This window comes from Fukomys damarensis, unplaced genomic scaffold, assembly GCF_012274545.1.
Source record: "Fukomys damarensis isolate Sample0158 unplaced genomic scaffold, DMR_v1.0_HiC HiC_scaffold_21, whole genome shotgun sequence".
Taxonomy (NCBI): Eukaryota; Metazoa; Chordata; class Mammalia; order Rodentia; family Bathyergidae; genus Fukomys; species Fukomys damarensis.
The window spans coordinates 808,836-836,390 of record NW_022900933.1 but is presented as its reverse complement, the minus strand read 5'-3'; the positions used below and the strand labels follow the sequence as shown (position 1 = coordinate 836,390).

The following is a 27,555-nucleotide window of genomic DNA, read 5'->3' as shown; positions in this document are numbered from 1 at the left end:
TACACATATATATTTCATTCCATATATGTGTGTGTGTGTGTGTGTGTATCACATCTATGTTATATATGATGTTTCCACTGTACCACCTGGTTAGACCTAGACTAATTCCTGACACATACACAGTATGATAACTCTGACAATTATGAGTTGTCAGGTATGCCCAAACACTAGGAAATACACTTATTATAAAGGTATCTGTGGTTAGTGTCCTGTTTGCTCTTGATACTCACTATGTATTACTGAAACAGGGCCTTACACAGAAGCAGGCAAACATTAAGAAAAATGATAACATTAAATTTGTAGTGAAAGACAAAACAGTATATAGTCTGATATTTACCAAAATAAATATAATGTAGTAATCTAAAGCATCCTCTCTGTGGCTCTTCTGAAAGATGGTTCTATCCTGAGTGGACATGCGTATCAATCCCCAGGACATCTGTGTTAATCAGACCATGAAGGACCAGAAGGGAGGCCTGTCTGAACCCTACCTTCAATTCAAGCTTTATTTATTTAGTTAAGAGGTCACAAGCTAGGTTATCTAAGAATTTTATTTATTGTATATTAGTTATTTCCCAAGCAACTTTGAAGTTTTGTAATTTCTGACTACATTTTGGGTAAAATAAGAAAAACAGATGTCTCTATGTAATTTTTACACAAAATTCTAGAATAAATGAAATTTACTAATATTTTTATAACTTTAATCAGATTTGATGAATAGTTTATACATAGACTCTCCAGAATTATACCTGACTTCTTACATTTCTAATTAACTTTTATTTTGATGTGAATGATATTTTTTGTCTTGCCTGGTCAAAACTGATCCCGTCATAACCGCCAGCACACAGCTTATCTTACGTTAGGGCTAACACACAAGTGACTTTATGACTGTAACTATCAGAGATCTTCCGAGCTCCTTGACTGGGTGGGTGGCTCAGGGAACAATAGTACTCTACATTTACTATGAAATCCAATAAAGACACTGTCCGATTACTGAACAAAGTAAGAAACAGCTTTGCTGTGGGACACCCTGCTCCACATGTTCACCGCAGAAAAAAAGGTGGCACAATAGACAACAAAAAATTTTAGTCTGTTTCATGTAGTGGTTTAAATTAACCCAATATTTTGAAAATATAGTTTAATTGATTGTACTACATCCAGCCTTGCCAAAACATTTGCAAATGGAGCGTCACCACCGGGGTCAGCTATGTGGCAGTTAGCCAACAGAACCAAAAGAGCACTTACTCTTTTCTTCATTCTGTTTTTTTTTAAGGTAATAAAACTGTGGGCATTTAAAAATATTTTCAGACATTCATATTTCAAATTTTTCCAAATGCAGAGCACAGTGTGAATCTCCCAGACTCCCCATTAAGTGACTTTTTTCCTCCGGCCAGGCCCCTGCTGTGAACGTCTGTAGGTACAGGGAGACACAGGGACAAGGTGATACCTGGAGTGGATTCCTGACACCTAGGCAATGACTAGGACAGGAGCCCTCTGGTGGCAACTACAGAACTCCGTTTTAAACTGCTGAATTCGATCTTTCAAAAAATCCACTTTTTAGGATGTTAAGGAGAATAGGTCAATCACACTAAAAATGAATAAAACTCAAGGCTACTGAATCCACGGAACGGTCAGGTCGGAATATCCTCAATGACAACACATGACAAAAGTAGGCCAAGTGCTATGAGGGTAAGTGTAAATTCTACCCGTAGGTTCAGGTGGCCCATTCTCACGGATGAAGACACTTTCAAGATGATGAACTGCACCATTACCTGTTACAACACGGAGCAACCTAAACCTCCACCAGTAAGAAAGAGGAACCAACAGAACTCACTGCAGACTGATTTGCACAGATACAGAAGAAGGTCCACGACAAATCTGAGGTGATAAATGCAGGCTGAGGATATTACAGAAAAACTGTTCCCATTTTTGTTTCTGTTTAAAAAAATTTCTCTTACATATGTTTATTTAGGCATAGTCATATACATATGCTTGTGTAGTAACAGTGAACTTTTACTATGTACAAAACATGATTCTGCAGGTACTTTATACTGATTTAACTCATGCTGCCTTTCTAGTACAACTACATTCTTGTCTCTGATATGAATATCGAGGTACAGAAAGTGGCAGAAGAACATAAATGTGCGGTCCCACTTCACACTGGCAGCAAGGTGACAAGGCAGGGAAAGGCTCTCTTACACACTTCGTGTGCTTTAAAGGTTTTCAGAAGCACATGACATTTTTTTTTATTATGCCTTCATGTGTTATCTGAATAAAGTCTTGTAACTGAAAAAACTGCTTGCCCTGTTAGATTTCTGAACTATCTTTACAGAGAAATTCAGTGGCCTGTTTTTTATTTTTTCATAATTTAGTCTAGGATTCTATGAAGCTATTAAAAAGAATTATGACAACTCTAGAGGTACAATAAAGAGTGTTGGCTCAAATAGCATCCTGGAGTAGGGAAGCAGGATTATAAGAGTTTTGCCTGCACAGATTCTTAAAAAGAACAAGGACAGGGGACATATATATGTGAGTACATATTTGGGTGGTTTGAAGAACACTGGAAGAATGTTCTTTTTTTAATTCAAAAGAGAAAGTATGTTCAGGCAATTCATATAAGGACTGCACTGGAGTCAACGGTGTGGTGGATCAAATGAAAGAACAGAGGACATAGCTCTGCTACTTCCTGGACAAGCTAACTTGAACAATTTACTTACTATCTAAATCTAAGTGTTGTTTTTATTGGCATCCTACAGATAATTGAGCCTATATGCAAAGTGGTTTACATAAAACAACACAGGCCTGGGAAGCCCCACAATTCTCGTCACATAGAGGGCCCATCTCAGTAAACATTGCTTCTTGCAGAAGGAAAAGTCATTGCGAACAATGCAAGTGGACCACATTTGTCTTGGAGAGCAGGAAAATGCAGAGGAGGGGAACTAAATAGACAAGGAGAGGGGAGACACAGGAGGAAAGGTCTGAAGAATCAGAGCGATTTCCCAAAAGGGATTTGGCTTTCTGTTGGCCGTAGTGGATAGAATCACAACCAATATATAAGAGTTAAAGGGAAGGACAATCTGATTTGAGAACGAATACGCCAACCCTGTCACAGTTTCAGCGGTTGAGAATGGTGCCAGTTGCCCAGCAGTGGCCTTGCTGTCCTTCCCCGTCAGAGCCAGCCTCAGGTCCGCTGCTGTTCTGTGTGTGGAGGATGTGCCAGGCATGCTGCAGAGGCAACCTGAGCCTACTGCAGGAGGGCAGACCACATCCCTTCCACCGTCTCCCGCATTGAAGATGTACATGGCCTTCGGCATCCAAGGAGCTCTTCAGTTCCAAGTGCCTCTCAGGTTAGGAGAAACTAGGACTTTGATAAGTGAAACTGCCTGGCTATTCTCATTTTCTTAAACACCACTGGGAACTGTTCCAGGGTTTTGCTTGGCAGATAACACAGATATCCGCATCAAAGACGGACTCAAATGCTATGAAAAACCTAAAGGCTTCCCTTGGTATTTGTCAGAACCCAAGATGTCCTTCACTGCCAGGAGCAGGAATGCTGAAACCTGAGAAAAGCAGTGCAGATTCTCCAGTCAGCTATTATGTTTGCCTCAGACTTTTAATGCAACGAACGCAGCACTGCTTTGAGGAAGAGCGGCACATGTCGGTAAGTGTGAAATCCCTCCTCAGTGATGAGCACTGTAAGTCAGCCCCGACTGTACGTCTGGGAGCACACGTGAGGAAGGAGTGCTCAGTGACTTCTTATACTGTGTGTCACTGAAACCTTGGCTGCAAAAGGAGGGGTTTTGCAAGTTGCTCATTTTGTGCGCTCATGTGGAGGGAAAGGCTGGCAGACTCCGCAACAGGCACTGCTGAATGTGTCCAGGGGACGCTGCTCTGGGAGTGCCTGGCAACACTCCACTTTTCCACCAAGAGGTGATGAAAGCTCCATTAGTGAGTGAGTGTTTCCACCAAGCTGTACGAAGAGTGCTCAGCAGTGAGAACCGCAGCTTTTCCACACTGAGTTTTGCTCACAGATGAGATCTTTTTCATAAAAGGTATGCAATCAAAGACTTCTTCGTGCACACTGAACCCCATTTCGGTGACATCTGTTGTCAGGTGGCACACTGCATGAGAACGTCTGTCTTCCGCAGCTGAATCTATCTCTTCTTGGTCCGTGTCAGCAGGAAGCTACTGAGAATCTCTAGAATCTGTATGCTGATGCTGATGACCAGAACAATAATGAAATACTCATTCCGCACCCTGCGATCGATCGGATAAGGACTCATGCAAAGCCTGCTCCTCTCCTCTCTGCATGCATTTGCCTTCAGCTCTGGGCTGCATGCTGCAGACGTCTGCTCTGCGGAGCGTGACTCTGAAGGACACCTCTGAGGTTCTGCTCTATTCTGGGCCTTAGTGACAGAACTAATCAGTTTCACCCCAGAAACACTATTTTGTGTTTGATCTGGGACAACTCAACTGGGTTACTAGAGAATCCACTGTACTTTGCCTGAAAATGACTCCAAAGCCCCGAGCATTTCATGTCACTATGTGACAAAGTTTCATAATAGAGAAAGCACTGGAGACCATGGTCAAATAAATCACCCGCCAAGGAAAATCCAATTTTCAGAGAGTCACTGTGGTGCTATTTACAATTTTTCTTTTTCTGTTACTTGAGCGAGTTATCAACCTGGCAGATTCACTGGCCCCTGTGCACTAAGATTCATATTCTATAATTACAATGGGTTTCTGTTCGCTGTTTATGTTTATGATATTATTTTGAGCTGTAGTATTTTATTCTTCCTTTTGTCAGCCCTTTTATACTTCAAAGAACCATCCCTGAATGCATTTGTGTGCTGGATAAAGAAAGAATTGCAGTGACACAAAGAAAAAAGGAAAGAAGATGCAAAGTTAACAAAGGTGAAAGCTAATACCCTGCAGTATGCCTGTGTGCCAGGGACTACTTAGAAGACACATCTCCGCGGACTTACTCTTCACAGCCACCTCACTGCTGTCCTGAGGGTACAGAAGGGCAATCACACATGACTCTATCAGCCCAAGGTCATAACTTCGGAGGAGGTGGACCCAGTCTCCTCCTACACTGAGACTCCTCTCACACAGGAAGGGAGCACAGAGATCAGCACACAGAGATCACAGGTGCACTGTCGTTGCAGCCCAAGTCCTTAACAGTGGTTGGTTAGGGTTTGGATCTAAGTCTCCCGTGTTCAGAGGTGGCTGAACGTGCTGTTAGGAGTGGGGCTGGCGGGAGGAGGAGGTCTCAGGGGCATGGCTTTGGAAGGTGTCTCTCTGGTTCTTTCTGCTAATTCTTGGCTGCCATGGTTTGAGCACTTTTCCTCTACCACGCCCTTCTGTCATGTTACTTCTACCTTGCAGCCAGCCGGAGAACCTTGGACTGAGCCCTCTGAAATGTGAACCAAATAAACCTGTCCTCCTTTAAGTCATGCCAGGTATTTTGCCCCAGTGACGGGAAGGCTGACTGCCTGTGGAAACAAGCTTGCCCTAAAAAGTCTCGGGTAGCTTCCAAAGGGGCCTCACTCATGGAAAGTCAAGAGCTCAGGGGCTCTAAAAGGCCACACTTCTGAGTGTGGGCTTTTCCTCCTCTGCCTTGAGTCACACTTGGGTAGAAATTACAGACTTCTCTGGTAGGTTGGTTCAGTGTTACATGGCCTATAAGTTATTGCCTTCTTGATTTTTTAACTACATGTTACTTTCAACTTCTACTTTGCAAGGTGAAACTAGCTTTCCTACATAGACTCCCTTCCCCTGTCTTGCTAGTATATGACTTACTCAATTGCTATCCATTATTTTCATGGCTATGACTATGACAGCAACACTTGCAGCTGAGTCTGTAATATTAGTGTATTTTCTCTCTTGGTAACTGTTTTTCCTGGTATGAATTATAAATTTGTTTATAGTCACTTAAGTTTTGTATTTCTGTGTTACTAACTCATCACCAAAACTCCTGACACAAGTATAAAACTCCTGTCTCCAGAAATCCTGAGGGGTCACAACTGGGTTCCTCGTGTCCTCGTGCCCGCCACACATCCAACCATTGCTTCCTGAGGTCTCTGCCCTCTATCCGCCTGGGTAGGCTGATCTCTAGGGCAGTGTGCCCTGGGAATTCCCTTTGAGTCTTCTCCTGTTGGATCTCTTACTCCCCGTATTGCACATCTTCCTCTTTCTGAATTTTGCTCCATCATATTTGGGAACATATCTTCCCTGGAGCTAAGTATTAGTCCTATCTTCACACTTGACTGTTTGGCTAGGTAGAGAACTACCTACCACAGGAAGGTACTTTAACCTCCGGTTAACCAAGGGTTTGAGCAATGAATAACTAAGAGCTCTTATTTCACTAAGAATCAGACTTCCCAACTCTGCTGGAATCAGATGCGAAGACAGTCGCGGAACCCTCTTGTGATGCCACAAACAGAGGCAGGTCGAAAAGTACAGGTGTCGGGCTGTGTGACCAGCGGGGCGGGCCGGGCAGGCAGTTGTTCACTTCTGAACGGTCTGCTCTCGTTGTGAGCACAACCATCAAACTTCGGTCTCTGAAGCAAAGTCAGACGAAGTTAGGTGTTTTCCTATGATATACCCTCTGAGACTCTTTCACTGCAGATATTCTAAGATTGTTTTTCTTGAGGATCATTTCACTATTCTTCATTTCAAAGAAGGAGCACGTAAATAATCTCCATCTTTACAGACTTTCCAGGCTGTCTGAGGCCATAAGAGCAAGTAGTTTTACCCTCAGATACTGTGACCAAGCAGGGCAGGCTGTGCCTTGCACCTGTGGCTTCAGAGCTACTGCCCCTCCTTGAAGACCAATTCATACTTTAAAATAATATCTCCAATTCATACATAAGTATTACCATAAAAGTCCTATCCAAGAAATAGGCGGTAGACAGACAATTTGTACTTCGAGCCAAAGCCGGTGAAAAGATTTTTCGATCATTAAGACAAAAGCTCGTTTATTACTTCAGTTAATCACGCTAAGTTTCAGCTACCTTCCTAACCTGTTAGTCTTCTCATGTCTTCTATCCCTAGAAAGAGACTTTTTGTTCACTGAGTAAATCTTGCCATGTGAACCTTAAAATAACTTTAACATAGACATCCTTCTCATGAACATCATGGTCAGCTATGGGCACCGACACAGGGTCTGCCACTCCGCTGGCTTCTAGACACATGTTTTATACTGCTGCACAATCAGTTATATGGGTTACCCTCCTGGTGATGCATTAATTAGACTCCAAATTCATTGTCTGGAACTTACCAAACTCCAAAGATGGATTAAAAACACTGAACACCTTTAACTGTTATTATCAATGCTAGAACAGCCTTTTGAAAATATTTATGACATGAACCTAAATTATAACTAATGGACTTTTTAAATTTATTATGTACTAGAGGACTGAAATCAGCAGGAAATCTAATTAGTACCATCAATATAAAACAGCAATTGACATTAAACGCCAAAAAAAGAGATTTTAAGAACTTTAGTTACTTAAAAATAAGAAACTGAAACTCCTCTGGAAAATCTTTTAGAAGTCAACATAACTGAAAGAGACACATTAAGTCAATAAATTTGCTCATTAGTAATTAAAATAGAGTACCAATTTCTACAGACAGAATTGACAACATGTTAAATCAAAGTTTTTATACAACTTTTGAGATTCTAGGTAACACGCTATTCAAGGAAATGATTCTTTAGCCAAGACAGAATCACAGGAGAGCCTGCATATTTCCACTCAGAAAAGGAATCATTAATATAGCACATCAGGTTTTAAATAAAAAATATTACCCATAATTCCAGGATGAATAAAATCTAGTTTAAAACATTCACATGAGAAAGGTTGGGGGCGGGGGGGGTGACTTATTGGCTATTAACTCCCTCAACTGTGAATGACAGAGAAACACAGACGCTGTCAGAGGACACCTCTGGCTGGATGCACACTGCATGGTGGTAAGGTCATGCTGAATGTTACGTGTAGTTGTGAGGAATGGGCCAATTGGACACCACACAGAGGGAAACTATCAGCAGTCCTGATGTGTGGGGATGGAGATCTCACATTGTACTGCCCTAGAAATAGCTGGAGACAGGAGAGAGTTTAATCCACAGGAGAGAATGCTTAGTGGTCTAGAGGAAGTCAGAGACACAAAATACCACTAGCTACTCGGAAAAGGGAAATTTATCTTTGTTGCTTCAAGGAATAGAAAGTTCAAACGCTAGAAGAGATTACAGGGAGACTGAATTTAGTTCTGTGGAAGAACAAGGCTTTCACAATGAAGTGTCTAACTATGCCAAGAACAGTGAGCAGCAAATAGGGAGAGGTCTAAATGCATCTCAGATGGGAATTCTGAGATCTTCCAGCCCCTCCAGTGAGAAGTGGATCTGCTAATCAGAAAGGGTCCAAAACTATTTTAAGAATTAGGTGAGCACTGGGTGGAGTGGTGCACACCTGTAATCCCACAACTCCAGAGGCTGAGACAGGAGGATTGCTAGGCTACACAGCAAGGTCTTTTCTCAAAAAAAAAAAAAAAAAGGAATTAGGTTAGGGCTTCTATTTCGGGGGATTGTCTAAGTAGGTGCTCTGGCAGAGCCTCACACTGAAAACTGAAAATGTCACACACTAAAGATAGAAGGCTGGATAGATAGATGTCCTGGCTGGTGTGTAAGACATGTATGAAATCAAAGATTAAATGAGGCAGGAGTGCCAAGAGGTAGGACTGATAGTGGTCCTGCCTTGGGCCAGTCACTGAAAAGCATTTTCAGTGTCATGGGGCTCCTGGGAGCAGAGAAAACCCTAGGGCAGCCACAGTGAGCCACCTAACAGAACACACCGAAGGCTCACAGCGTGGTGTGTAAGCAACACTTCAGGACTCCCAGAGACTGCCTGTCCAGTGCTCTCGATACTCAGTGACTGGGGAGGGGTCCACACACCTCTTAGAATCCATAATTACAGCAGCCCTGACACAGAAGTTTGTGGCCAGGAATAACTAACTCCAGGTCTACAGCACTTCAAATAGAGAGATGAATTTTCTGTGGTCCTGGTGTCAGCAGTGGCTCCAGCAAGACGGAGGGAAGGAAAGGACACCACTCCCTGGAGGAGCCCACTCTTGATTCTGGTCCCCGAAAATGCCTACAGATACAGTGCTGAGAAATACGAACCCAGATCCCACATCAAGGAAAACACATGCCAAAAAAAAGGCACCATCAGTAAGAGTCAATGAAAACGACCAAGAGTAGACTGCAGAGAGCTGCCTGTACATCCCTGTACGTGTGCTCGTGCACACACATCTCCAGTCAACTCCAGGTACTAGTGTAGTTCAAAGTGGTCCAGCTTAGAAACTCTACCCATCGAATCCACAAAATAATTCACTAAACACAGCCCTCACAGCGCACACAAACATTTAAGAGTGGTGCATGGTTTCTGCAGCAAGTACAGCCACCTGAGAACCACAGCGCGTCACTGCAGACCTACGTTTCAGTTTCACTGCAGGACCACAACTGAGGAAACCGGGACATGGTCCCATGGGTACGGATTACAAGTCAGTCTTCAGCCCAGTCAAAGAGGGACTCATTAAACATGAAACGTGGAGAAATGCTACTAGGAACAGGGAGGATTTATAATAAATAGGTGCTGTACCGGTATTTTCCTCCTCAGGCTCTCTACGGTATATTTTTTCTTCAGCTCCTCATTACGTTTTCCTGACAGGTGTCAAGCAAGGTCATTCAAGGGCACCATCTCTCTTATGACACTGGTTTTAATAACCCAATGTGAAGATCTGAGATGCCGCCAGAAACGCAAGACCCAGCACCATTTCCTGCTCTGAAAGGTTCCTGAGGCCCAAACACTATTCATCACTATTAGGAAACTGGTAGCAGTAAGTAGATCAGAGGGACGCGTATGGGTAAGTTTAGAAGAGTATCTGTCTAATGCAAGATTCACAGGCACCCACATAAAAATACAGCTTTGAACCTTTAAGAATGGCCAAACCCAAAAGGGTGATCAACTGTCGCTCCTAGTTCAACCTCACCCTCTATCTCACTAAATAACTAGAATGACACAGCAAAGGGGTGAGGGGAACTCACAATAGCACCAAGAAGGAAGCAGAAGCAAATTTCAAGGGCCAAGAATTAAACCTTGTGAATTTGATTCCTTGTAATTACACAGCTAATCAACTAAAATTAAAGAAGAAAACCACACACACAGTGGAGACCATGCTTGGTTTAGAAACAGGACACACCCTGCCCTAGCCGAGTGCACAATGGCCTTTCCTCACCCATCTCCCCCACGGTGCATGTGCGGCACGGATGAGACAACAAGAAGAGTGGGCCCAGAGATGAAAAAGTCCACCCCCACCCACCCTTCGTACCGTCCGCAGAGCAGGCTGGTCCTGCCATAAACATGGTGCTCTGGGGAGAAGCACCGCGCAGACCGCGGCTGGCCTGAGGGTGCCGCACTCTGCCGCTGACTCCACAGCGCTGGCAGGCAGCCACCAAGGCAGGCAGAGGCCCGAGGCCAGCTCCACGGCCTCCTAAGCAGCTCGGAGAGAAGCCACCCTCGTGCGGAGGTGATGTGAGCTGCCACAGGGAGCTGGAATCTGGGAAGCACAGCGAGCCTCAGAGGGGCACAGGCACAGGGGTGGCGAGACTTCACCAGCAGAGGAAGAAAGAGCGCAGAGACTCAGGAGAGTCACAGGGACAACCAGCAAGGAGGAAAGGTCCCGCTGCACCTGAATTCCCCCAGGACACCAACGAGACCCTACCCTCTGTAAACCACCCAAACCAGCTCAGGTGACACTCCTCTGGTGTCAGAGAATCCAGAGCACAGCACAACACCTCTGCAAGCCTCCACCCTGTTTCTGTCATCTGTCAGCTGCTGCGCTCCTGGAGGGGACAAGATAGGAGCAAACACGGTGAGGGCCCACTATGATCCCATCCATGTGCAAGGGATGCTATCGGCTGCTAGAAAGCAAAAGCAAACACTCGTGCTGTCTTGTAGCAAAGAGAGGAGAGTTTATTTTGGGAACATGCATGCAATGGCTGTCAAGGACCTTCGGGAGCAGTAAGCCTTGCCAAAGTTAGCACTGTAAAGAGATGATCTTTGATGAAATCACTGACGGCAGTAGGCCTCTCAGCCTCCTTCTAAGGACACTCTACATTTTCAAACATTTTTGTGAAAGCACCCACATCTTTGGGGGAGACACTGACACTACCATAATCATCTCTTTTCTTAGGGTCTATAAGACCAACTACTTCCGAAGCAGGTAACTTTTCATTCACTGTATTTCCCTTTTCTCAGCAGGTTACTTACTATAAGGAAATATTAATTGCTAAACTTGAGGTGGAGATCATCATTTATTTCTGATACAACTTCCTAAATCTTGTCTGAATTTTCTTACAAAGAGTTCAGTGGGACACACTCAGAAAAGGAAGTGAGCATCCACACCAGCTTGCTGGATCCCTGGGGTCATGCTGGGCAGAGGCGCCCTGCCCACACCCTGGGACACACCAAGCACTCCTCTTTACTACCCTCTTCCCTTGATTCCAGGGTTTCCTACAATCACAGAACACATTGCCAGGCCTGACCAGCGCTTGTTTTTAAATATCAATACAAATGCAGGGAATTAAATTTTTAAAAAATCTGGCTTTAAAATCATTTATGCTGCTCTATTTTCCTGTACTATATAAAGTTACGATTTTAGTCATTAACTTCTAAAAACATGGCTAATTGTCAACAAGATAAAATGAATAAAAGATACTCTACTTAGGTATGCTTGGAAAAATTTAGAACTTTTAGAAAATACAGTGGCAGTACACATTTGCAACGCCAGCATTCTGGAGACTGAGGCAGGAGGATCACAAGTTTGACCCCATCTGAGCAAGCTGGTGATTTAATGACTCCACTTAAAACAAAAACAAAACCCAAAAAAACCCAAAACTGTAATGAGCTTCTGCTGGGGCTCTTTCGGACAGCACTAGGGACTCGTGGGACTCATGCACACACGTATACACACCTATGCTCATCTCCACACCCTTACTAGGTGCAACTGTGAGTTCACACTGATCTCGCTCTCCACCAGGAAACCCCTACCACAGTGTCCACTCCACCTGGACCTCTCTTCTCTGCAGCGGGGCTCTGGGTGCTGTGGTCCCTGGTGTGACAGATCTCGCACAGCTCTGCTCACACCCATCCCCACCCCTCACTCTACTGGGATCGAGCCCCCAACTCACCACTGCCTTAACCCTCCCAGACACTGTTCCTCATGCCTCCCTCACCCACAGCTATAGCCCTGGTTGCACTGGACCCTGAGGCGTGCCGGGCAGCACTCTGAGAACACATCCCACACCCCTATAGTGACACAGTCCCCCTGGTGCCACCAGACAGCTGCCCACCTGTGCCACTGATGGCTTCTGCGATGGAACTGCTGCGGCCAGGGGAGGAGTGGAAAGGAAGTTAGAACTTGGTAACTATCTTTAAAACAAAATGGAACTGATATTTTACTAGGTGGCTCATTTTCAGCTAATATAACGATCACATTCCTGAAAATTTCAGAAATATGTAAGGTTTAAAAAGAAACTCCATTTTAGAGCCCTGGAAGCCTCTTACTGCAAGGCGCACATGGGGTTACTTTCTCAAGCAGAAAAGCCACTCCACGGTGTGAATAAGCCCTGCTAATGCATCTGCTCTGCACAATTTGATTTCTATCAAACATGTCTTTTTTCTAAAGTGCGAGGTAAGAGAGGAAGTTCCCTGAACTTCACACAATGCATTCCTCAACAAACAGGACACCTTTCCATGTAATACAGAAGCTCTTTTTCAGTAAAATGAACTGAAGGGCACACTCAGCAAATTTTAATGGCTCACCAAAGGTAATTTTAACATAAGTATCAATGCACTTCAGTCTGGGAAGGGAAATGAAACCCAGAATTCATAAAGTCATTTTAGTGCAAACACATGGCAATCAGCAGAATGTCAGGAATACTTAAGAACCTGTATATTTACTTAGAAACATGGCCTAAAAGCCATACAAGTAGGTTAGAGAAAAAGCCCAAGGCCTTCTCATCTTGCCTTGTTATTAATTGCTATCAGAAAATAATGAAAAATGGAAAACTGCTCAGCCATAAAGAATGAGAAACTAGGGATATTTATATCTAAGTGGGTGCATATTGAAGCCACACTCAAGTGAAATAAATAGGACACACGTGTGTAAATACTGAGTAGTTTCCCCGGTGTGAAAACCTGAAAGTGCACATAAGGACCAAAATGTATAATTGATATTGTGTAATCGGAAGAAAAGGTCTAAGAGTAGAGGAAGCGGGTGTAGGGGAAAGGTAAAAGAAAAACATGGAAACAAAGTCTTTGTAAACAGGGAAGGGAGGAGGGGCTGAAGGGAGGGCTGGGCAATGGGGAAAAATGAGAACCAAGATAAGTCACATAAAGGTACAACATCCCAATGATGAATGTAACTGTATTATGTACCAATAAACTTAATAAAGATTAAAAAAAGAAAATAACGAAGCATCTCTTTTTCCCAGTACTCCTGGAATCAAAAAGGTTCTGTGGATAGCAAGGGATCCACTCAGTGGTGGTGGCAGCAGAGTGAGCTGATGGGCTGGGCTGATGCTCAGCAGGGCCTGGGCCAGCACAGGTCAGGAGGAGGCCTGCAGAGCAAGGCTTGGATGCTCTGTGCAGCTGGGCAGGCATGGTGGAGCTGGTGGGCCGATTTGACACCAGGTATGGAGATGAGTGAGACTGGAATCCAACAGACCCTGGAATCACCAGGCTCTCTGGGCCTCACTTTGGCAGCCAGAGTCATCTGTGCTTTTGTCTTCGTAGCCTTTCCCCTGAACGCCTGGACTGGGGCAGTCAGTGCCCACAAGGACCAAGGGAGAGCAGATCAGGGCTAAAAACCAGATTCGAAACCAGACTGAGCGTGAATCCCAGATGCACAGTGTTAGCTGTGTGCACTGGGGCCAGGTCCCCAACCTCTCTTTGGCTCATTTAACACAGGACACACTTATCCTAAGCAGCAAATTGGGAACCTACGGAGTGCAGAGCCTCCAGCCCGACCAGACCACATGGCTGGAACCCGGAGGAGCAGTCTGGTATAGGGTTGGGGCTACACTACGTCACAGACTCCGAACACAGGCCTGCTGTGAGTGTCCCAGGATCTCCAGCTCCCTCTAGGACCAGACAAGCAGGGAACAAGAGACAAAGCTACCCCAGCGCGTGCACAGAGGACAGCCTGGCCTCCTGCCCACAGCTGTGCGGGAAAGCGTGCTGGTCACCCCAGGGCCTGCCTCAGCTCTCTCCTCAGCTTCCCCCCCTGCCTCCTCCTCTGCCAGCCACAATAATGCTGAGACCGCTGCCCTTCCACAGAAGCCAGCCCTTCTGGCCTGCTTCCAGACTCCCCACAGCCGCCTGAGGGGCTCCTGGACAGGCCTTTTCTCCTTTTCCCCATGGTCAGACACCTGTGCTCACTGCCTCCTCTGCAAAGCTGGTTTTGCATGACCCACACAGGTCCATTCTCCCACCTCTGCAGCTCTGAGAACACGTGCACCAAAGGGCCTTGCTACCTGCACACAGCCTGCAGAGTGGGAGGCTGCCTGGAGAAACCAGGGGGCCAATGGGCAGTTCCAGCGGGAGGCTGGTGAGGAGTCAGGGCCCCTCGATGGCAGGGGTCCGGTGGGGCCAAGCCAGACACTTGGATTCAACTGCACTGGACGTGCGGATATCTTAATGGTCCCCAGGAGTCTAATGAAGAAAAGACTCCTCGTTAAAATACTACAGGCCCTGCACTAATGTACCGAACACCCTCTTCCATGTATACAGAGAGAAATGAAGTTATACACGAAATACTGTACTTAAATTCAGAATTGCTTTTGCAAGTTAATAGTGAAAACACAGCTCTGATGAACTGCGGTGGCAAAGCCCGTCTGTATGCCCATGTCTCAGTGGAGCGACACACAGCACACCCTACTAGGCTGGAGGAATGGCCCGCTGAACCCTGGACAGATGGCCCTGTTCTCCAGAGCGTCCATTTCACCGGCGAAGTTTCACAGTGAACTATTAATGAGATTTTCAAAAATCACCAGAGGGCAGAACCACAGTGGACTTTCTGAATTAGGAGACTCGGGCCAGGGATTGAAAAGCTCAGTGGTGCCAGCGCCTGCTTCACAAGCGCAAGGACCCAAGTTCGATCCCCGGAACAACAACAACAAAGATAGCTACCCAAATTAGGAGACTCTAACTTATTAACTACACAGACCCACTGGTCATGCCAACCACCAGGACACTATAGTTGGGACAGATTTAGTCAATGTGCCAGCCTCTGCCTTTCCTTGGGTCTAAATCACAAGTCTACACTGGCAGTCAGTATACAGTCATCTTACTGAAGCAAGTATTCCTACAACTGATGACTGGGCCTTTTCAACAAAATCAGCCCATGCAAATGAGCAATAAAAGCTTTCTGTGTATTCTTCTGGACTCTTCTGCACCTGTCATGATTTGTAAAGCAGAACATACATACATACATACATACACACACACATACATTCATCAGTCTCCCTTCTCTAAGAGCCGCCTTCACCCATATTTATACTACTCATACTTTGAAGGTTAGGAAATCACTACCTCTCAAAAGTACAATGTAATGTACACTGTTCTCTACTGTGCTCCTACATTTGTATTTACACAAGTGGGTGTGGGTGTAGAAGAAAACATATTTTATATCATAAACTGGCACGTTAATCTGGAATTTTAGGAAACAGCACTCACTTCTTGTGAAATTAAGAGTAAGTGATGTCTAAATAAGAGAAATTAATTCAAAGTCTACCACACCTTCTTTTAATCTCCTGTAACTTTAGAAAGTTACTGGTACTAAAATCAGTACCTCATCCCCGATGAAATTAATAATGAGAAGTGATGAAATACTTTCAAGTATAAAAAGAAAACTAATCAACACATGCATCCAACTTATCAACAGGCTCATTTCCAACGTGATCTTCCTCTCTCCACACCCAATCACACCTGCTTCCACGTTCTGCTGCTGCCCCGTTTTGGCTTCTCTCTCTGTGCACAAGTGCAGCCCACAGGGGAGAGGGATAATGTGGGATCAGGGCCCAGGCCGCCCTTCGAGGGCAGTATGAGTGCTCACCAATGAGGGGCAGAGAGCACAGCTCCTGGAAGAGCCTTCTGGAGATGCCAGGCGTGAATAGAGGAGAGGAGAGGAGCTGAGGCCTCTCACCTACAGCAATTCTGGTCTCAAATTTCTTCGCTCTTGAGATCCCTGGGAGCCAAGAATAAGCACTGCACTGAAGCCCTGTGGTCAGACTTTATTCCAGGGAAGAAGCTGAAGTCAAGAAGGACCCTAGGGGCAGCCGTGGTGGTGAGAGCAGCACCATGTACCTTGCTCCCAGTGGGCTTGGCCACAGCCCCAAGAAGCCGATGGGTCGTGATCATCCCTGATCCCTGCAAGGACCAAACTGCCTATTAAGCCTTGAGCAGGGCTCGGCTATAGTAATCCTCCTTCGCGTTGCGATTCTGAAATCACTTATTTGATTACTTTCCTGCACCTGTTCCCCTCTTCTGCGTGCATTTGCTAGTTCTCCATCAACACCCTGCTCCCTCCTCACTGCAGCCCATGTTACAGTAAAACACAATCAATCCCCTCAAGATATCCCCCCTTTCTTCCAACACGGCCATCCACTGCTCTTGGCTACTCTGTGAAGTCGTTCTAGAAGTCCTTTTTTGTGAGTGACTTTAGATACCAAGCTATGGCTGCTTCAATGTCCTGGATCTTTACAATGTTTATTTTTGACATCACTTTGGGAGAAGAGCCAAAAGACACGTGACAACAGATCTGATGAGTGAGGAGGAGGAAGACACACAGTCATGAGTTTATGACCCCACTTTTCCACTGGATGGCATCTGGCAGCAGCATTCATTGAATGTTTGATCCTTTCTCCAAATGACACTCACAAAAGAGGATTTCCAGAACTGCTTCAGAAAGTGACCAGAACGATGACAGAAGTGTTTTCAAAGTGGGAGGGAGCGAGCCATGGAAGGAAGACTAATGGCAATGTGTCTTTTACTACAGTAAAATTTGCTTATTTTATTAGTACACATTTGTAGTACATAACGACGCCATTCATCACAGGGAGTTGGTATATGTACATAACACATCTTAGTTCTTCGTATGTCCTCTTCTCTTCCCTGCCAACTGCACATTTTGATCACAACTTGTACAAAAAGCCGACACCCAGGCTGCACTTAGGTCCCCGAGCCACACACTGGTATCAGGCTGTGTCCACCCAGAGGGGAGCCACTACTCGGTGTACACAAAGCATCACCCATTCAGGGTCCACCCAGACAGGGCAGGCACCGTTTCGAGTCTGCATGTACTAGAACATCTCCGATTCTATTTCATTGGGAACAAAACAACAAGGAGTTCTAACGAAACAAATTCTTTTCCAAATGCCTTTGGTAAAAACACTTGTGATGTTAAGGCACAATATTACACCAGCATCTTTTCCCATGGACACAGAGCTCCTTCTGACCCATGTCCAGTAAAACAACTTCTGGAATTGGAAAAAAATGGATCACCGCTGCAGGTGTTTGATTCAGCAAGACAGATGCAGCCTAATGAAAAGGACATCTTGCTCAGGGCACATGAGGAGATAAAGATAAAGCTTCCAGCGTATAGCAGCAGGAGTTCGATAGTCAATGTATCTTTTAAAAGAATCAAGTAAAGGAGGTGGAAAAACTATTATAAAGTAGACATAATTAAACAAGAATTGCCTCTTGGGATCATTTTGCACAGAAGAAGCAAACCTTACTGCAAGCAACAATCCTCTACCTTGCCTGGCTTGTGCTGTCTCGGGAGAAGCTACCACGCGGGAGGCTCAGCTTTACCAGGTCCTCCTCAGGAGGCCGCACACTAGGAGGACATTGCTTGTTAGGCTCACTGTAAATAAGCAGAGGGTTGTTATCCTTCTTTCATAAGAAAAGGACTGGTAAATGGTCTCCAAGAAGGATACAAATATTCAAAAGGTTAAAATAAAACTTAAATGCTCGAACCACCCACTACTGTCATCATAAAACTCACCTAAAAACAGTTCATTCACCCATAGTTTTAGATAACTGCAGACTGGAATCAGCAAAAGTTCCCACTGTGCATCTACAGAGAGCACAGATAGCTCTTCAAACAACAGGATCTGTGGCACCTGAGAGATTGTGCAGGCTTGGTCACTCAGGTTGTGCGAGGACTCGTTATCCTGGCCCCCAGACAGAAGATATTTTACGGGAGACACTCATTCCAGTCTGGAGTCTGGCGAACAGAAGTCTTCTGCAGTTTGTTTTGTGAAATGAAATCCTGACTCCCGAGCACTGCAGGTGGTGGGGATGGCCGGTGGCACAGTGTGTGCCTGTTCTCGGGTTTTTCAGTGGCCAGGGTGGGCAGGCAAAGCCCAATGCCCCAGCATCGTCAGCAGCACAGATCAGAGCCTCCACCTTGCGGTAGCCTCCCCTCAGTCTGCTCCTGGTTGTTTAACATCACTCCTGTCCTGCCCCCAGCAACGTCTCAGACACTGAGCCATCCCACTGGTGTGTGAACTGGGGACGTGTCCTTCCTCACCTGCAGAGCACCAGGCGGCCGGGCCACAAGCTTCTGAAAATGGAGTATGCTGAGTAATCATATGCTTTAAACCATGCAGCTGGAAATCTAGAAGTCCTTACAGGAGTCTGGGTTTTAGCCAGCACAGATGACACCAGGTTGCATCGTCTGGGCGTAGCTGTTCCCCAGCGTCTGCACACCTCCTCTCTCTACACTGGCGATGTACAGACCTGAACTTGCAAGCTCTGCTGTCCCCAGCCTCTTCGCCTTCAGGCAGCCTGCTCCCCTTCTCTGCGCACTGACATACTCTTAAACATTTATTTCAACACAAGATTGGAAATACGCGATTGTCTCATCTTCGCGTTCTGGCACAAGCCCTCGGTACTAGGATGACTGCATGGTGCTATTCTTTTACACAAACTGTAACATAAATGCCAAAACACAGGGAAGCCACTGCTTGGTTTCTGGGCGCCTGCCCCCCATGAAAATTTTCTTTTTTCAAAAGAAAAATACAGATACATGCTGTGTCTCATGACAATGTTGTTTCAAAACCTTCATTTTCTTTGCAGGCATTCTTCCCAAATACTAGCTCCTAGCCAGACTGTCAACTGCATGTCTCACAATAAAGCCATCCACCACTGCGCCTCTGCACAAATGAAATTAATCTGGCTTAAGCTGCGGAGAATTCAACCTTCATCCCTGCAGTGCGGCCAAGGCAGTCACCCGTGCCGGGCACGGTGCTGTCACAGGCACAGCAGCTGGGACTCGTCTGTAGGGCGCTGCCTGTTTAGAGGCTGAGGCAGAGCAGCAGGAGGAACAAGCGGAAGCTGAGTGTCTGTAGCCTGTAGATGAGGCATGTGTCGGTGAGTCGGGAAGACTCTCAATGTCTGCTATAAAGTTATCGTCTACCTGCACTGCATGGGACATGATTCCCATGGTAAGCATTAATAAAGCAATAGAAAGTGTTAGCAGCACACTTCAATTATCTGTTCTATTGCATGGGTTTTTCAATCCTGTGCTTCTTTAAGAAACTTGTATCCACTGAAGACACAACAAGGGACTCTCTCTGGGAGGCTGTTAGCTGCCTCAAGCCCTTTGTGGAACAGGCAAATAAACACATGAAAATAAACAAATGATGAACCAAATAGAACAAACGTGTATCAGGCCCTTTTCGGTTACTGACCTACATATCATTGTACGCTTCTGCATGGCTGACGGAGCACAAGGGGAATGGCTGCCTGTTAGGAGCACCCCACACAGCAGTCGGGAGCAGGACGGGACCACTCGGAGCGTCTTGCAGTTGGTTCCAACTCCCTTGCGGATGTGACCACAGGTCCCTGGGGACGTGCAGGGCACCGCAAGGATTAGACCCATCTCTCCATCTCTCTCTGTGAGGAAGAGCAGAGCTGAGCAGGGACCAATGGCTGGAAAAGACTTCGAGCTATAGGCAAGTCAACGTTAAATTTTTAAAGTTATGAAAAATGAAAAGACAAGAATATCTAAGACGGCTTGTATTCGAATGCCTTCACTTCCTAGAGCCTTAGTTACTAGAAAAGCAGGTGAAGGGCAAGAACAAAACACTGATCTGGTCAGCCGAGAAAGTCCAGGGAAGGGCGTCTTCTTAGACAGCCCGGCAAAGTGCCAGGGCCACAGGTGGGGTTTCAGACCAGTAGTCCTGTGCCTTTTGTAGCCACCTGTTGTCTTCCTGCAAATTAAATCCTGTCTCTCTCAATGCCACACACGCACATACACACAGTGTCTTGGATCTGCTTTCCTTATGGCATTATTCGCAAAGGTAAGGTCAAATAACATTTCCATGTCTGTCTCTTGGGGAAAATAAAGGAAAACTTCTGGGAGGCACAAGAGTAGGCAGAAAGAACTTAACCTCAAGGTGCAGCGATGAACATATATAACAGACTACACAGCCCATCTCAGTCTTCAAATATGTTAAAATGGGCAACAATTAAAGGAGCAGTGTTGGCCTCAACACCAATCATACTGATCATGAGATCCACCTGGAATGACTTCTCTGCTGTAGGCCCATAGAGGCATAAATAAGAAGAAAATGCAATTCTCGGCATATACTACGAAAACCAAATTGGTTTTACTAATTGAGTGTAGGAACAGACAAAAAGTCTCCAAATACAAAAGCTGCCAACAATTAAAAGCACAAAAGATTACATCCTCTGAAGGGAACTCGAGCACAGTGACTTCGCCTGGCCAGGCATGAAGCGAACCACTCTGCTCACTTCTTTACGGCTATGGAGTCAGATACAAGAGCTCTGCCTCTGCCAGCTGTGACACCGCCGCACCGCTGTAACAGCGATGCTCTGCGCAGGCCGCTGTAGGAGTCCAGCGAGCGCACATGCGAGGAATGCTTCCCAGAGGGCACCCGGGGAACAGCCCCTCATGACAGTGGCTCTCCTCAGCAGGCTGCACAGGAGCCTGAGCACACCGCGGAGGTGAGGGGCAGAAGACGGACCTGTGGAGGACGGCGCCACACACCGCGGAAGGAGGGGTAAATGTTCACAGGTGTCTGTCCAGATATTCAAATCCAAAGACTACGAAGTGACAGACAAACAGCCTTTTCCTATCACATGCTTTCCCGGTTTCCCTCTAATGAAATACACATCCAGCTTTCTGGGTGGGTTGCGGTACCAGGCTCTGGGATGCCTGTCTGCTTCAGCTTCGCACTCAGCACATGTGAAAGGATTCCTGATGCAGGGAGTGAGCCTGCTCCTCTGTCACACAGAGAGGGGCAGCAGTGGGCCCTGGCCGAGCAGGCACCCCTCGCCCTGCCAGGGGACCCCTCCTCCTCCTCCAGGAGCACAATGCCCACCTCAGCTGTGACAGCGGCCGGCTCCGCAGCGCCCGGACACAGGCGGCTCTACAGCTTGGTCCTCTCTGGCATTCTAGCTGCCCAAGATGCCGGTTTCTCCCCCTCAAGATGAGAAACCCACCCGGCCTGCTGGGAGGGAAAGGGACAGGGGTGCTGGGGGGCAGCCCCTTGCAGTACTCAGTGGCTATGACTCCAGGACAACTCCCGATGCTCTGTGCAAAGAGGGGACACATTGCTGATGCCTATCTCACAGAGCGTCAGCCCCCTCCAGGGAGATGTGTGTCAAACCATCAGGCAGTGAAGGAATGGAAGGAATTCTCCTAAAAACAACAACAGATTTAGAAACATATTCCTTAATGTATTTAACACACTAGTATACTCACAGTGAGGTTTTTTGTTTGTTTGTTTGTTTTGGTACCAGGGATCAAACTTAGGTCCTTGCACTTTCAAGGCAGGCAGCAGAACCACTGAGCTAAATCCCTGGCCCTACAGTGAGTATTTTTTTAAAAGCCAAAAACTATAAAACCAAATCAAGACACTGACAAAGGGCTGAATAATTTATTATTGTAGAGGATTAAAATCTTAAGTTATTATATAGGTAAGCCAAATTATTCTTAGAGACACTGTAACACTGCATGCTAATCAGCTTAGGGAGAAGCAGTAACAGTCAACTGCTTGTGGCCAAAAGCCAACAGTCTGCTGGGTAGGCGAAGAAAGCGAACTGGCTCCTTCAGAGGGGCCGGTAAATGGAGCCCTGGCAACACACATATTCATGGCAATGATGCTCTGAACACAGATGCTACAACAGTTTTGTTCTTTTCTTGCCTCTGAACTAGGATCAAATGAAGGCCATTACAAGTGCTTCATAATCAACTGCCTAGCAGTGTACATAGAAAAACTATCATCAAATGCATGAAAGTGCCACTACAACTAAGATAGAGAATTGTACTTTGATAAAAATGATGTGAATTACGGAAATATCTGTCTTTAGGAGCAACTATGTTTGCAGCCCCAAACCACTTGTTTGGTATGAGCAAGTGTCTCCCACAAAGTAACAAGACTGCCTGAGCATCCAACGAACTACCTTCCACTCTGCTGACCAACTAGGTTAATGTCCCTTTCTAATAAACTGGGGAAACGACACTGGAGAAGAAAACGGAGCACGGTGTAACTCTGCAACCGACTCTGGGAAATAAGCAGAAACTAATGCCACCACAGAGTGTGACTGACTTTGAATAGCCTCCACGCCACACCAGTCAAGAACCTACACGTGTACGTGACAGCCAGACCAAATACGAGAGGAGTTATCTTTGAGGCCCATGAAAAGCAAATACAAAAAGGATATATGGTGTTTTGTTTCTGCTATTCCAGAATGCAAATTACATAATGAGGCAGAATTTAATTGGTACCTTGAAAGGTTTAGAGATAGCATCTGCAAAATATAAGCCAGACTAGGCAAACTTCTGAGCAGAGTTGGCGGGCATCCCCCCACCACACACACATTGATCTGTAACTCGAGCACAGTGTCGTGGCGGAGGATGAGACTTCAGGAGAAGCCACAGCATTCCTGCTGGCCACTCTGCATATGTGATGCTGCTGACTGATGCTCCAGAACTGGGGACCCGAATCCCACACCACAGGTGCCAGGGACAGGACACGGTGGGTGTAAGCAACAGTGAATTCAGTTAAACATTTTATTTGAAAACACAGCTACATTTCAAAACTCTGATTCTTTATTAAGACTCACTTATTTTGAAAAAAATACACCCCTTAACTTCTGTGTTCTGCTACCAACATGTAGAGTTCCATTAAAATATTAATACAGCTAAACATCACACATGAATCTCTAACAACTGATGTCAGTTTCTGCTCATTTCTTTTAGTCTGGATTCATGAACAAATTATGTTTTAAAGTTATCAATCTTAAAGGCTTATTTGTATCTATCTGCCTACTGAGGAAAGTCAAAATCTTATGAGAAGAACAAAGTATATTCCTTTACAGTGAAACCAGCAGCATTTCCCCCACTGACCCGTGCGGTTGGGCAGGAGAAGATTATTAAGGACTCTCTCCCCAAACCCCCTCATGCTCATGGACAGGGTTTTCAGTCTGTAAGGCACATTGCAAATTATTTCCCAGTGAGCAAATATACTTCTGAAAATAGGAAAGACAACAATTTCAATCCTGAGTCTCAAGTAAACAGAGATCTGCTTCGAGGTGACCTGCGTTGCCAAGTGACGCAGTTATTCAGGCAATCACAACTCGGCAGGTCGTGAAGGACACGGGCCAACATCTCTGAGCTAACTAAGAAGCTGCTAAGAAATTCTATGTAACCCATTCTGTCAACTCCAACACACAGGTTTAAGTGATTCAGTCACTAAAACCCCTAGCATCTCTAAATTAAAATAAATACAATTTCAAAAGGTGCCAGAAATTGTGGGTCCACGCAGTCACTGCCATCTTTGGTGCTCTGCTGCTGAGCTACTCACACTGCCCGGTGCCCTCTCCCAGATGTGAAAGCCCAGAGCGAGAGCGTCCCATACAGGAAGGCTGGAAGGGCGCTCTCGGTGTAGAACTGGAGTACTCCAAAATGCCTCATTTTCACATGAAAAATACATACTAAACATTGAGCCCCAAATGGCACGGTACCTGTCTTCCACACTGCAGAGGTGGCTGGGCTGGGGGGGACATCCTCCAGCTGCCTCCAAGGCTCGCGCTGTCTCAAAGGAGCAGCTGAGCCCAAAGGGAGGTTCCCCTAGGACCCCTGGGTCCATGCCCTCTTCCTTCAGAGAACGAGAAAACCCATCCCGCTGCACCTGCTCAGGGGAAGGGCCGGGAGAGGAAGAGAAACTCTGCCAAAGTAATGCATCATCTGTGGGGATCATAAACAGTATTTTCCAAACCAAACCAACCCGACTGGGAAAACCATCAACACCGAACATTGAACGCAGAGAAAGAGTTTCTGTCTCACGCCCAGCCCTGGCTCCCGCCTCAGGCTTCTAGCCCTCACCACAGCCCCCAGATGGGAAAACAAGACACATTTCCTGGGCTTGCTCACGACCAAGAACACTTCCTCCCCGGCAGGCCCCGAGTCGAGATCTGTGCGTCTTCCTTAACTAGATCAAAACGACACAAGAACAGACTCTCTAAATGAGTCTCTACAAACCAAGGGCGCGTGAGGCACACATTTGTCGTGTAGCAGACAGATGTATCCTTCAGGAGAAAACCGACTAAGCAAACAAAGAAGACTTCCTGCCGCACGTCCCTGTGCCCCGTCCGCACACCCCGAGCAGTTCTCTGCCACTGGCTTCTTCCCCTCACCCCCACCGTCCTCACACGCCCTCCCTCCAGAGCGGCCACCACCGCCAAACTCCCTCCCTTCCTAGGGACAGTGACCCACGCTGCCCCAACCTTTGCTCTTTCTTCTGCAATCTGGCATTTGTCCTCCCTGGAAAGGGCCGGCAACGGCCTGGCCCGCCTTCGTTCCCTGCTGAGTTTGAAATGTGCTCCTTCCTGGCTCCCAACCAGCCAAGTCCTTTCTGAATCTCCTTTGGTCTCTGCCGTGCAAGCGTACCTGAGGAGTCCGAGGGGCTGGATGCAACACTAAATACACAGTAATCCACAAGGATAAAACAACTGTTAACTTCATGCACACATGTGGAAGGAGTAAAACTAGGATCCCCCTGAGGCCTTCTGTTTCCTGGGAGGTGACAGGAAGTGATGTCCCCCAGGGCTGCAGTTCCCGCTCTGTGTAATCATGTGCACCTGGCAGCCTGCCCGGTCACTTTCCAGCTCAGGAAGGGTCTCGCTGGCTCTGGGACTGGGCTGGACACTTGCTGCACAGGCTCGGCCGTGGAGCCGCCACCCCAACGTCAGAGCTCATCCTCCAGAGGAGCACAAGAGCACAGCATCAAGCTCAGCTGTCCTCAGACAGCCTTTGCCCATCGCCCCTTCAACTCCAAGTCTTCACCTCCCTGCAGGAACCCAGCCGGCCTGGGCAGCCCCTCCCCCAGGGGACAGGAAGAGAAGAGAGGCGGTGGGGCAGTGGCGTTCCGGCCAGGCCTCCCTAAGGCTCAGTGACACCCCCCCCAAAAGGCACGCCCTGGAGGAGGGTTCTGGGGAAACAGCGAGGCACCCTAACACCATACGGTGCAGCACAGCAGCTATGCAAAGCAAGGCAGCGCAGAGCAGGACGTGAAGAGTCAGAAGGCTCAGTGCCTTCCGGGCAGCTCGAGCTGCAGACGCGACACAGGCCCCAGGTGGCTTTGGATGCATGTTCATGTCCTCAAAAACAGCGTTTCGGTCCTCTTCCCCTAACCGGTTTCACTATCTCCCTCTTTGGTGCCGTCTACTGTTTGCCTGCTCCAACACTCCTGCGTGAGATGTGCTGTGCCGCCCCAAGCCCACAGTGACCCTGGACTGAAACCTCTGCCGATCAATCTCAGGTGTCCTGCCACAGCCTGGAAAGCTACCACCACCACCATCTGGTGCCAACACTGTCGTTCCTCTCGTGCTGTCCCAGGCTGTCTTCCTCACTGGATGACGGTATGACCGAGAGCTGGGAAGTTCCAGAGTCGAAGCCGACCCTGCCCCGTTCTCCCTGTTCAAATGTGGGACTTCACGTCAGCCCTCCAGGAGTCATGCTCCTCCTCTATAAAATCCCAGTGATCCTGACAGCAGAAGAGGAGGAGGCCACAGAGATGTTACCTATGGGGCTCAGGGCCTAGGCCAGGTCCACTTGGGCTGAGGCATGGCCCTGGTCCTCAGGACTCAGCTGTGCTGACTTCTGGGCCAGGAACTCCATGGCTGGCACTGGGATGATGTAGAGATGCCGCCACACACCTCTGGTGACTGGGCTGGGGTGGCTCCCATCGTGCCATCGGCGGGCAGAGGATCAGTGTGGCCTCTGTGTACTCCTGGGCTGCTCACAGCATGGCCGAGTCTAGGCTTCTACATGGTGGCCGGGGGAACAGCAGTACCCCAGTCCTCCAGAGCTACCTCTCCTCACCTGATCTCCTTCCTCTGCGGCTCCTTGGTGGAAACCCTCACACAACGACATGCGAGGAGATGAGCAGAGAGAAGCTCCTTACGATGGACGACTGTGGGATAAATCACGGCTCTGCTCAACCAACCCCACCCTCACCAGTCAGGAGCCCTCAGCCTCCAAGGTGCTGGGCACTCCCTGGTCTTAGGGGAGCCTCCCTCGGCAATGGCACACAAGTCAGGGAGACCCCTCCTGTTGCTCCTCCATCTTCCTCCCACCGAATCCTAGCTCTTGACTCAAGCACAGCCTTCTGAGCTGTGCACCCTCCTCCCTCCCTCCCCAGGAAACACAGGTGTCCTGGACACCCTTTCCCTCTAGCTCCCTAGAGAGGGCTGCAGGGTGACTCACCGTGGCTTCCTCCCATGTGGCTGGTCTGCCATGGGTAGGACGTCCACGTCCGCGGAGTTGCTTATGGCTCTGTACTAAAACGACAAGGACACGGATGAAATGGACACTCGTGGGAAAATACACGAGGCATTATTGTTGGCTGTGGTCACCACCACCCTACACTACAGGAGACCCGGCAGCAAGTCCTCATGTCCATCTGAGACTCGTCCCTCTGGCAACAACTCCTCCACCCCCTCCCCTCTCCTCCTCACTGGAGTTCTACCCTGACCGTGAAAGGTGACATCATCAGGATACAGCTCACTCAGAAAGCACCCAGACCACCCAGCCTCCTTGAGGGTTGAGGGTTGTCTGGGACTCTGCTGGTGCTACTTACGTTGGGGCCCCCTTGTGTCGGTGGTGCCCCAAGGGTGGCAGGCAGCAGCACAGGGCCGGGAGCCAGCGTGTGATGCTCCCCCTTATAGATTTCCAGGATCCACGCCCACTGTTGGCAGGGGCAGAGGTGCTTCTGGAGCTACAGCAGGGAGCTCCAAGGCCTGACTGGCAGGACAGGCGGGGAGCAGCAGGGCCAGGCTGGGAGGACACAATGGGAGCGGCAGGGCCAGGCTGGGAGGACACAATGGGAGCGGCAGGGCCAGGCTGGGAGGACACAATGGGAGCGGCAGGGCCAGGCTGGGAGGACACAATGGGAGCGGCAGGGCC

At 47.3% G+C, this 27,555-nt stretch overlaps 1 protein-coding gene across 3 annotated transcripts in view; it reads right to left on the bottom strand.

The window, feature by feature from the left end:
* Positions 1–27,555, bottom strand: part of Peli2 (pellino E3 ubiquitin protein ligase family member 2) — a 123,302-nt gene that overhangs the window by 32,496 nt on the left and 63,251 nt on the right. The window contains exons 2-3 of one of the 3 annotated variants that reach the window (XM_033766896.1): positions 26,857–26,930; positions 26,473–26,563 (exon numbers count right to left, since the gene is read on the bottom strand). The exons of 1 other annotated variant lie outside the window; for it this stretch is intronic. In XM_033766896.1, the coding sequence (XP_033622787.1) occupies positions 26,473–26,523 (51 nt within the window). In that variant the 5' untranslated portion in view covers positions 26,524–26,563; positions 26,857–26,930. Of the gene's footprint in view, positions 1–25,038; positions 26,065–26,472; positions 26,564–26,856; positions 26,931–27,555 lie in introns of those variants that run through there. One more of the 3 variants, XM_010641416.1, reaches the window with a different exon arrangement.